Here is a 12,554-nt window from a genome sequence, read left to right on the forward strand (position 1 = left end):
GGGTAAGAAAAGGTTCGTCACCTTAGGGTCTATTTTCGTGTGCTCAGTATGCGCGATAATCTGCTTTACCGATGGAGTATGACATATTGGGTCGCAATGTACACTATTTTGAACCTAGTTATCGTACTATGTTAGTTTAATTTTATGTGCAGTTTTCTGTTTAATGCTTTAGTTTCAAAATGTACTAAGAGTTTACGACTTGATAAGGAATGAATTTGAAAACTGACGAAGGTTTTCTTACTCTGACTGTACATAGATGAATTGCAAGAATTTTCCAACATACATCGAATATTTTGTCCCAATATTTATCATAATATTTAAAACTTTAGTGATTATTATTCTCAATGTTTATTTTCTAAGCTATTGGTAAAACAAAACATATTATTTTTAGTCCAAACTATCCGGACACATATCCTTCAAGAAAAGATTGCGTGTGGCAGTTCTCTACAACTCCTGGACATCGAATCAAGTTGATATTTAACGTCTTCGAATTAGAGCCACACCAGGTGATTACAGTTTTCTTGACATATAATACCTATAAGCAATATCACTTATATTTGTTTTTTAAGTCTAAGGCGGCAAAAATTGTACTTTCAACGCTGTAATCCAAAGATTGCGGCTTTTCAAGTGCATAAATGATGTACCAACTACTCTACCTGCATGATGGTTAACCTATTCAACGAGATTAAGAGTTGTGATTTGTCAAAAATGAGATAAAATTTGTTTAATAGCATAGTCCAGTTATTTAATCTTTATGAGGTGCGGCTCACACAAAACATTACTTCTATTAAAAATACGAACCTAAATATTTAATGGAAACTTTTCAACGCTGCTTAAAGAAACCTACAAGTTTTAGAAGAAATTGTAACCTCATCTTCAGTGAAGTTATGTGCAAATTAAACCCGAAATATTGATACGCAATTTATCATCACCTGTATTTGCCACGTATGGTAAACAATTTTTACTGATTCAGTGACGGTATTATTTCAGGAATGCACATACGATCACGTAACGATCTATGACGGAGCATCCGCTGATGAGAAGACATTGGGACGATTCTGTGGAAGTAAGCTACCACACCCAGTAGTTGCTTCCTACAACCAAATGTACGTTGTGTTCAAATCAGACGCTTCAGTGCAGAGGAAAGGATTTTTGGCAACGTATTCAACCGGTACGATTTCATATTGCAAGTATTATTATTAACACATGTATAGCTATGGTAATAATAATTACTATAGTAATAGCAATTAGAACGAAAGTCTGAGAAATTTAACGAATTTTCATTAAGATGGTGGGCTTAAATATAGACAAGCACCACTTTCTTTCGTGAGCTTAAACGATATCATCGTTTGAAAACCTGCATATTTTGGATGGAGATCTCCTACGTGTGTTGCTAAATCAAATCGAGGACTTCGTCCAGTTACAAGCAAATTTAAAGATTGTTATTACTTACTAAATAAAGCAATCCTTATTAAAATTTATCGTCCAATAAGATCAATACGATTAATAGTTGTATAGTTAAAAGATTAGTAAATGACGTTGCGGCATTCAACAGTCAAATAAAATTTCATTGTATTATTTCAGCATGTGGAGGTTACCTGGCGGCATCAGAAACTGTTAAGCATTTATATTCTCACGCGCGCTACGGGCATGATTCGTATGAATCTCGTTCAAGATGTGATTGGAGTATTGTTGCGCCAGTGGGCCAGTTCGTCAGACTGACATTCTTAACTTTCGACTTGGAACCCGAAGACAACTGTGGCTACGATTACGTGCAAGTTTTCGGTGGCTTGGAAGGCAGTGCTGGAAACTATGGCAGTTTCTGTGGTACAAAGGTAAAAATATTTGCCAAGTAAATTATATAGGTTATCCTTCAAACAGGGGTTTTCATACATAAAGCCCAACCCGTATATAATTTTCCAAACAGCTGAAAATGCTATTATTAAAACAGTAAGGTATTTTTGTTATTATAAAAATTAGAAACAGTAAAGACCAATATTTCGCTGTCAATTTTGTCTTTTAGATTATTTTTTATCGCTAATTGAGTCATTACTTATATTAGCTTTGATGAATTTATATCTTATCTCTGATCCACAATTTTTGTTATTTAACCCTTTTGACACAAGAGTATAATAACGACAAGAACAAATGAAGAGCGGGTGAATGGTTCAATATTATTCTTCTACCTTGCTTAACGGGAATTAATGAAAGCGTATTTTTTTTTAAATCATTACATTATATAGCCAATAATTTGGCATGATATAAATATGTCTCAAGCCACATCCTATTAACCAATCTGGGGCGAAGCCTATAAATGCGCTAAACCACTCAGAAACAATATTTATTGCATAAGAAAATTTGTAGACGAAGATACTGTCTTAGCATAAATGAGCCATTTTTTTTATTATTAAAATATCAAACTCATATTTATTCAAATAGTAAAATCTATACAAGTTTATTTACTAAAATATATTTTTCTCAATAGATGCCGCCGGAGATAGTTTCCACGACAGATGCCTTATTAGTGAAATTCCGAACAGACGATTCAATAGTGTTCAAGGGCTTTTCAGCCTCCTACCAAGCAGTGAAACCAGAATTATGGAGTGGTGAAGACAGTTCCGAAGGCGGTGAAGATATAGAGGAGGAGGAAGATGAACAAATGCCTCCATTAGTTGTAGGTAGGAGGGGTTTACGAGCTCCTTTACCAAGATTCGTCCGTCGGCCAACGTGACGGTGGCCATTACGACACACCCGACACAGACGACTGCATCGTAATGCTCATAACCGGTTCAAACTGGAAAACAATCCCTTTTAGAACCTTTTCAGTTGAATACTAGCAGCCAGTTTATTTCGTAACTGTAAACATTTCAGTTATTTTGTTTTGTTTTTTTTAACTGGTTAACCTATAGCTAGAAAAACTACCAAGTAAAAATAACGCTTCTTTTTCTTTTTTACATGCATTTATGTAAATTGACTGCCTTAGACAGATATTCATATGTGTACCCACCTTTATACTTGCCATATATTTCTGTATTGCCATTACATTAAACCATTTGATATTTTGCCACTTGAAAATCTGTTTAATGTAATCAAAATAATTTTATATTTTAATAGTAGCATTTGAAAATGAGATTGAAGTTCCACTAGCGACTGTAATTAATGTTTGAGTTTATTTGATATGACTGAGTGTAAGTGTAAATAAATTATTTGTAGGGTTATGTAGGTATTATACTTAATAGCAGTTACCAATTATACTCATTAGTGATTCCTATTTTTATTTGACAATTCGCTTTATCAGCTCTATAATCCATAGTTAACAAACCAAAGACATAAACTATTTCAGTTCGTTGATATTATGCTACAGTTCCATATATACATAATATATCTTACAACTATTACTAATAAGTTCAAAAATAATGAAAATAATGTACTTACAAGATTTTATGATTCATTCTACATTTAGAAATATTTTATTTCAATTAAAAAAAAGCACAATTTAGGATGAAACTTATATGACAATACATTTTAGAATTAAGATTATATTTAATATATTTGTAGATGGAAATGTTGTTACAAGTCATATCAAAATAATGATATTAGCATTTAAATTGGACTACGTACTATATATTAGAGTTTGGATGTATTCAAATCGAACTTAAAACGCCATAAACAAAGAATTAATAAGTACACTTTAAACCAAAGACGTAATGATAAGCAGCATTGCATAACGGTAAAAATGCGAAAAATTATATAAAACAATGTAGGTAGGTATAAATTTATTCATTCACAAAAAAGTGGAGTAAAAAATAAACTTAACAAATATAATATAATTTGTATTTTTTTGCTGTCTTTACTCTGAGTTGTCTCACGCACACTAAGACATCTTGTAAGCAGAGCGTTACGCCAACTCATATTAATGCTCGCCAATATTAATTTAACGTTCGCTTCCTTGAGTGAATAGATTTATATTTAAATTAGCTAATAGTATTGAAGATTAACTACCACGTGGCAACAAAAAGTGGGAGCAGGACGCCGTTGATCGAACGCCATAGTGCCGCTTCACACTTGTTGACTATAAAGAAGGAAACAGGGGAAAACATTTAAAAAGAATGAAAAATAAAAATAAAGTTTTTCAATAGTCAAAATTTAATGTGTAAAATTAGTGCGTATGTCCCCAAAAAACGACAATCAGCACACTGTTTTTCTACCGACGTTGTTACCCTACTGACGTTGTTACTTCAGGCAGCGAGTCTTTAATGCTGATATCTAAATCATACTTGTTAAGCCGCGCTGGTAGTCTATGGATACGCACCATCGTCTTGGCTTACAGCGCGATAGCGAGTTACTATGATACATACCTACTAATAACAGTTTTTATGATTATTATTATTATCGTAATATGGCGATGATGAAAGGAAACTTAAATGATGTGTGCCAAAATGATACTTATTGATAAACTAGCGTAAAATAAGTTAGTGTTTTGTAACTTAACGCGGAAATATTTATAATATTATGTAGCAAAACTATATTATTTTTATTAAAATTATTGTGAAAATTCATTATTGTTTTATTGAATTAATAACAGTTTACACCTTTCATTTGATATGTGCATCTGTGATAATTTAATTGACATTCTTGTCAATGAAATATATTAACGGCTATACTAACATTTGAAGCCGCCGAGATGTTTTATGGAGGGGATAGCATGACACGGATTCGGATCTTAGCAAGCACCTCTGAGTTTTCATGGTCAGCTATAAGTGAGCATGGTAAGATATATATATTTTTTACGAAAACCTACATGGACGAATTTCTGACTCATAAGAACGTAACGAAAAAAGCAGACGTGTTCTCTCTACAACAGTACCGTCATCTATTTACCAAAGTATACCGGGCATTAGTAGGATACTAAGTACCATCACTAGGGTAGTGCTTGTTGTGCTTAACATCGCTGTATAAAATAAGTGACGTAAAAGAGTATCCATTTGAAACCGGTAGTAGCTTTACGATTCTTTAATAGAAGAAACATTTTACAGAAGTGCTTATATGAGCATACATGGACGATGTATAATGAAATGAAAAAGAAAATTTGATTCTGTTCATCATTTAATATTACAATTTCAAAATACTTGAACATAATTACTTCAAATAAGTTTATTTTATTTTTGCACGTTTTTTTTTCTGTGCTTGGTTGGCAGTCGACGAAATTTCAATATGGCAATGTATAAAATTAGAAATCAAAGTCAATTGTTGGCTGTCACTTTGTTTTACTTTTGCTTTTGTCACTACTCATTATAAAAAAGTCAATCGCCTATTTATACGTAACGTTATGTTATTTATTTATTTCGACCACTTTTTATCTGCGTCAATTTGACGAACTGTTACAAATTATCAATTAGATTGTATTAAACAAAGAGATATATTTTTAATAATGGCATCGCTAGCATTTAAAGTTAAAAGTAAAAACGGTCAGAATATATTGAAAGATTTGACCTCTGAAAGTACTGTGGGTGAATTAAAAATGTTTCTCTCCAGTCTATCGGAGGTTAGCTGTGAGAGAATTTGCGTGTTGTGTGGTTATCCGCCCAAACCTTTAGATATTAGTAACGACAATAAGACATTGAGTGAGATCGGGCTAAAGACTGGTGAAACGTTGATTATCGAAGAGAAATCTGCCCCATCAGCGCCAAGTGTAGTGAAATCTGACGTCACTAAACCTATAGAGAATGGAATATCACACGAAACTATAGGATGCAGACCAGGAATTTTAATGAAAAAAGTTGTTCCTTCTGATAATTCTTGTTTATTTACTAGCATAGGTAACAAAAAGAAAATCCTTAAATATACCCTTTCTTCTTCTAATGATTACATACATTACATAGAGCATACATATCTTTTTTCAGGTTTTGTATTAAATGGCAATGTTGATACATCAGTGCATTCTCTTATGCGTCAGATTATAGCCATGGAGGTGGCTAGTGATCAAGATACATATAGTGAGGCAATGTTAGGCAAGCCGAATTCTGAATATTGTGATTGGATACAGCAGCCTAGCTCCTGGGGTGGAGCTATTGAGGTAATCACATATAAAATTAAAACATAAGAGATTAATTTATAGTGCTAACCATTAAAGAATAAAACAATCTTTGGTTACTTTAATGTGTGTATCCTATAATTTGCTTCTTTGCACTATCATGAGAATACAATCCCAAATTTGAACCTATAACCTTCTTGGAAACACATTTCACATGTTCCGCTAAACATATCAAATCTCTTTGTATTAATGCAGTGTAAGTTACACGGATCTGTTGACATACTTAAGTTCATGTTAAGAACCCAATGAACAACAACTATCATATTGTCTCGTGTTCAACAACCATTTCCAAACAATACCAGACCACCTGCATAGCCTATTTAATTAATAGTGTTGACAACCAAAGTTATCTTTGACGTAAATGTTATTATTTATAGGAAATTATAATAGCATCTGGGTACTATATTGTTTATTTTCTTTATTTAATTTACGAGTCTCCAACATAAGATACACACTAAATACATAGTCCTAAAATTAAACAATATAAATTATATAATTAAATAATAGGTTACAATTTGTGTGCTCCTTCAATTATAGGAGACCACAGCATGCACAGCTTAAGCTACAAAAATAATTTAAATACAATTAAAATAAAAAGTGAAAAAGATATACATAGCAGTAAAAAGCTGAAAATCAGCAGAGGGATAAAAATCCCTCATAGCCTGAGCTGTCTCCTTTTGACTGCACACAAGTTTTATAATCATTATATATATTTTTTTTCTTTATTATTATATCTTTCTTTGTTAATGTTGTTTTTATATCCATTTTTGTATTTTCTTTTTTTTTGTGTGTAAGTCAATAAAGGTTTTTTTTTTTTTTAAAAAATCTAATAAAAATAGTAACTTTATTTTTCAAATAAAGTATAGTGGTACCAACTAGTTGTTGCCCATGGATTTGTTTGTATTTTAGAGGTTGGTCATCAGGCATGTATGTTAGGCATGAAAAGGTAGCCTATACTAGGTACTGCCTAGCCTATAATACTGTAGTCCAGTGGCTTGAAAGAGCAAGAGACAGACCGAATTACTTTCCCATTTATAATATTAGTATAAATAGATATTGGATGACATATTTTAACCACTGGGTCATCTTTGCCATTTTTCATGTCGCCCATGAAAAGACCAACCAAGATACTTCTAGTTTTTTGTAACGAAATGAAAAATTGAAATAAATAATAAGTCTGTTTTTTAATCTCTGTTTTTAAATGAGTTGTAACTGTTATAAAATATTTTTTACATACATTTCAGGTTGCAATCTTGAGTCGATTCTATGGTTTAGAAATGGCTGTGGTTGACACTCTTAATGCAATTATAAACAGATTTGGTGAAGACAAAAATTATGGTCAACGAGTTTTTCTTCTCTTTGACGGTGTGCACTATGACCCTCTTTATTTAGAACAATCAGATGTGAGTATGATACGTAATCTAATACAAATTTCTATGTTTATTAGCATGATTTCAAGGTTTTTGATATCTTGGCTTTAAGTTGGTTGACTTTACTTAAAGATTGATACAACTTATACGATGAGTTTTCTGTATATATATACTTGTATAAATAAATATACAACAATTTAATAACACTTATATAGGTGTAAAACCATAACAAGTTGACTAGAAAGCCTTTTTTTAATTTTTTAACCACAGATACAACATAAAGTCAAATAAAAGCTTGTCATTACTCTTTCAGGGTGGCATTCAAACAGTTTTTCCAGCAGAAGACATGGATATTTATAAGGAGGCTGAGCAGCTAGCCCTCGAGGCAAAATCGTCACGACAGTTCACCGATTTGAACAAATTCACCTTAAAATGTATGATCTGCAACAAATTATTGACGGGTCAAGTAGAAGCACAGAAACATGCAAAAGAGACTATGCATACAAACTTTGGAGAAGTGTAGCGATTGTGGAGTACAAAGAGATTGTTACTAAATCCACTTGTTATACTAATGTTGCTTAGATAAAATTACATAACATTTTATAATGATCTGCAGCTTGAATAAGTCACAATTGTAGTTTCCATAAAATTTTTACAGAGTTCAAATGCTTGGAGAACTACATTTCTAAATAGCGTTAATATTGGGGTTTTATATTTAAAGTAAATGAATTTATTTAATGGTGACAATACTAACACCATCCGACCATGAAGTTTACAATAGTTAAATAAAAAAAAAATACTTGCCAAAACTATATTTTAAATAATAAACATATTGTTCTTAATTCTTGAACCTTATCTCATAGCTATTAAATTTAATATAAAATTACTCCTACGAATTAATTAAAGCGCTTTCTCTTGTTCATTGTCTTAAGGTCACCTTCATTTGGTTTTAAAATCCTCACCAACTTAATTATGATGTATTTTTATATATTTCTATGGACATTAAATAGTTCTAAATACCCTTTTGTTAGTTATTTGTATAATAAATTAATTTAACTTGTTTGTGTTTAATTATTGGAACGAAGTTCCTTATTGCACTTAACTGCAGACATTTTAAGATAAGTGTAAGACTTTCGACTGTCTACACTTGCTATAGTATGTGTGTTTACAAGCAAATGATGTCTGTATATTCTACAGTAGTATAAACGAGCGGTGCACACGTCAGCTCGCGTATTCATATTTTATAATTATAAAATATTTATTTTCATAACTAATAAGAAATATTTAATTATTGAGTTAAAAACCTTCAAGTGGTTTTTTTTTCATTGAGTTTGTTATATAATATTTACGTATTCAATGGTTATACAGCAAAAGGAACTTCGTTCCAACCGGGTGTCTGTCGACACCATGCGTTATACTTTATACGTCTAAAGTGATAAGTCTAAATCTGAGTCCTGAGTTCAATAGTGACGTCACCACATTGGTGACAGATTGGTGATAAGACGTATCTGAAATTGTCGAAATAAAAATTCTAAAAAAGTGACTAGAATCGAATTTCATTATTAGGCAGAAAACATCAAAGCAATGAAAAACTTTCTTGTGACGCCTGATTTAGTGTTTGTTAATTCAGTTTTAATTTTTGGGCGAACAATAATAAGCTTTAATATAGTATTTGTAGAATTGTAAAGATTAAAAAAATACGACTATTTCAGTTTCAGCAACCCTAATATTATAACAATTATTACACTGGTTTGAAGAGAGTAAACATATTAAAATTATATCTTAGTATATGTCGTTATTAAAGTAAAAGGATTTTAAGTTTTGTACTAAAATATGAGCGATATTTCATTCCTAAGAAGTAGGTACAAGTGACAACTATTGAAGTTTTATAATATCGAATTGAAAATTTTCTAATGTTGTACTTACACATTCCTATATTTTATTAGCATATTAATTCTTGATGTTTATTTATTAAATTTAATATCTGCTTTGGGAAAAAGACCTTGTTCCACGTTGTATTTTTTTAAAGTATGCTTCAGACATACCATTAACATGCTGTTGAACATAAACTCTATTCCAATCAGAACAGGAAAAAAGCCAAATAAACAACATTAGACTGCAAACTTACGCAATATCATTGGTCGAGAGCTTGATTATTTGATGATTTTGAAAGTCTATGAAACTTATCGGAATTCTGTAAGTAAAATTAAAGTGGAAATAAATGGTTAAGTGCAATATTGTTGTATTATAAATAAAGATATATTAATCATAAAACCCTTAGTAGTGCACAGCATAGTATAGTTATTAGCAAATCGCATGACATACGTAAATCTAAGGTTTGTTTATCTTTTTTCCTACTTCCATTGGAATAGGCTATACAGCTGTCATTCAATCAGTTATCTGATTATATTCTCTTTGGTCTATATTATTTAGTAAAACAAAGATGTTAAAATGAAAAACAATTAAGGAATTGAGATTGTGATGTTATCACTAATGTGGACTATTGACTAGCGTCTCTAAAATATATCAATAATTACATAATAATTATAGAAATAGTATATATGATTAGATAAGAAATTTGATTCAATAGTTGAAACTACGAATTGGGAAATATAAATGTAAGTAAATATTAATATGATCTTTGTAAAGAGCACTGCCAAAACCGCTTTAAGCTTATAAGACAAAAAAATATATCAAGAATTTTTTGAATATGAATTTTTTCATGTTAACTAATATTAGTTATCAGCCAATTTTACTAAGATATTGTTTCAAAAATTGTTCACACAAGATATTTCATAGAATGTGATGAGATAATATAAATGATTTTTTAAATAATACCCTTTTATTTTCCATTTCATAGTACCACAGAATTTTAACATACATTTATCTGCTGTTTGGAAATTGAATAAGCGTAGCGTAGTACGTGCCCCGCCGTCACCTTTGCCAAGTATTTACGACATCTTACAAAGTTGTTATCTAATATTATAACAATAAATTTAAATTTTGTTTTCGTGATAAATTTGTCTAATCACGGCTACACTACAAAATAGCTCCACACAATTTGTATCATTTTCAATTAAAACAAAATTCTACCCAATATAATATGCGCTATGTATAATATAAGAGTCTTAATAACATATTTACAAGGTCGTTGGTACATTGGGATGTATTTGGTGGCCCATTTGCTACTTATTTTTTATTTCAAATAGGTCGGCGGACGCGTATGTGATCGCCTCCGCCCCAAAATAGCACTGCCTGCTATTACACTGTATCACTTACCCTTCAAATCGCTCGGGTATATAAGAATCGCTGTTTGGTGGTAGAATATATTATGATGAGTGGGTATAGACGGGAAACAGGAGTATATTTAATTTTTATTGTCTACTACTATACTCTAAATGCTAATATCACGTTACATTATATCGGCTGAATTCAAATATTTATTAAAAAAAATTGATTCTATAATATTTCTTCTTAAGTCTGACAGAATAGTCAAACAGCAATACGAGGTTCTGATACCAACACGAGATCTCTATTAAGCTCATAAACGAAATGAAACACAAATAACTTTATTATATTTATTTTCAACACAAAAAATGTACAATATCAATAAATACAGCACCTAGTCACATCGGCATCTTGTCTTTATTTCTATAATTCAGTTTCAACACCGTCGTTCCACAGCACGTTTCATAGACAATATATTATATTATACATATATATATATTTAATATTTTGTAATACATTGTTCAAGGAAAATATATATTGTGCATCAGACCATCCACATGTCTTTATTTTTAGATATTTTATTACGTATATTTTTAATATAAGATTTATCATTATTATTTTCTCGAACTATGCGCAGGATTTTTAAATTCCCGCGCTTTTTAGTTTATAAGCAAATATGACAACCCTGATATAATGTTTATATATATATTTAGGTAAATCAATTTTTTTTTTAGTTTTGCATAGTTTAATACGACAAGAAAACCAAACAAAAGATTCATATGTATTTAACTTTTAATATGATTATGTACAATTTTCACTGATTCATTATATTTTATCCTAAAATTTATTAATCTCGTACCTTGAGCTCTATCTACATAAATTAGTGCAGTATTTTATACTTATAAACTTTTTTTACTGATTCCTTATTTAATCTGTGGATGTGCCCAAACTCGTGAAATTGGAAATGAACAGCAAAGCGAAACATTTATAATAATAATATCCCAGAAACAGTGAATAATCTCCGTTGGTAATTTTAAATTACTTTTATAATAAAAAATATATCAGAAACAATATTTAAGTAACTGATTTATTTAATGTTTTCTTTTATTATTATATAATAAAAATAACATCATGGATAAAATTATCATCACATATTCTGTTATCATCATATTTGACAGATAGTTTTTTTTTTTTTACGAAATTGATATGACGTTTTTTGTTTTTCTTGTAACTTAGGCCATTTCAAATTAAGAACCTTCAAGAAATATTACTTTGAATTGTAATTCGAGATAACGAAACATATTTAACGTTTCGATTTGAAACTACAATAAATAAAACCAGTCGGAACCACGATATGATTTATAAAATGAATAAAGAAACAATATAGTACCGACCACTCATCATAAATAAAAGCAGTATCGAAACTAAATGCTATTATAAAAATAGACAGATTAAATAAAAAAATATATTTAATATTGCATTGATTGCAAAAAAAATATATTAAAGATAAAAGCTGTGAGATAAATCTTAAAAAATATAAATTTTCGTAAAAATGCTTGCGAGGTGCGTAGGACTATTGTTTAAGTTTTTTTTATCCATAGCTAATAGATAGGTATTGTTTTTTTTTTTTTTAATAAAGCAATGTTTCCCAACCTTTGAACGCGGGATCAATAAAGATCACAGACAACATTATATTATTGATCTTCATATTTATAATTATTTGCTTAATTTATTAAGTTCTGAAGTCATATTGTAACTGATTAATTTATAAATTTTATAACTTTAGCTTATTATAATTTATTACTAACGCGTGTGTTTGCTAACAATTCTTTTTTCCGTACAAAAATAGTGTTTTTTTTTGT

General features: G+C 30.3%; 2 protein-coding genes across 4 annotated transcripts in view; both read left to right on the forward strand.

Annotated features, from left to right (window-relative positions):
* Positions 1-4,543, forward strand: part of LOC125065137 (tolloid-like protein 1) — a 107,656-nt gene extending 103,113 nt beyond the window's left edge. For all 3 annotated transcript variants that reach the window (XM_047672595.1, XM_047672594.1, XM_047672593.1), the window contains exons 17-20: positions 392-506; positions 991-1,171; positions 1,585-1,835; positions 2,486-4,543. In XM_047672595.1, coding sequence (XP_047528551.1) covers positions 392-506; positions 991-1,171; positions 1,585-1,835; positions 2,486-2,731 — 793 coding nt within the window. In that variant the 3' untranslated portion in view covers positions 2,732-4,543. The remainder of the gene's footprint in view (positions 1-391; positions 507-990; positions 1,172-1,584; positions 1,836-2,485) is intronic.
* Positions 4,544-5,274: 731 nt separating this feature from the next.
* LOC125065375 (ubiquitin thioesterase OTU1) lies at positions 5,275-8,524 on the forward strand. Its single transcript, XM_047672943.1, has 4 exons — positions 5,275-5,819; positions 5,904-6,076; positions 7,339-7,497; positions 7,778-8,524. Exons 1-4 carry the CDS (start codon positions 5,432-5,434, stop codon positions 7,985-7,987), a joined length of 930 nt encoding a protein of 309 aa, XP_047528899.1. The 5' UTR covers positions 5,275-5,431; the 3' UTR covers positions 7,988-8,524.
* Positions 8,525-12,554: the final 4,030 nt, after the last annotated feature.

This window comes from Vanessa atalanta, chromosome 7 (assembly GCF_905147765.1).
Source record: "Vanessa atalanta chromosome 7, ilVanAtal1.2, whole genome shotgun sequence".
Taxonomy (NCBI): Eukaryota; Metazoa; Arthropoda; class Insecta; order Lepidoptera; family Nymphalidae; genus Vanessa; species Vanessa atalanta.

Coding starts and splice junctions, on each gene's coding strand:
- LOC125065375 (XM_047672943.1), top strand. CDS start 5,432: ATGGCATCGCTAGCATTTAAAGTTAAAAGTAAAAACGGTCAGAATATA. Junction 5,820..5,903: donor TTGTTTATTTACTAGCATAG/GTAACAAAAAGA, acceptor ATCTTTTTTCAG/GTTTTGTATTAAATGGCAAT. Junction 6,077..7,338: donor CCTGGGGTGGAGCTATTGAG/GTAATCACATAT, acceptor CATACATTTCAG/GTTGCAATCTTGAGTCGATT.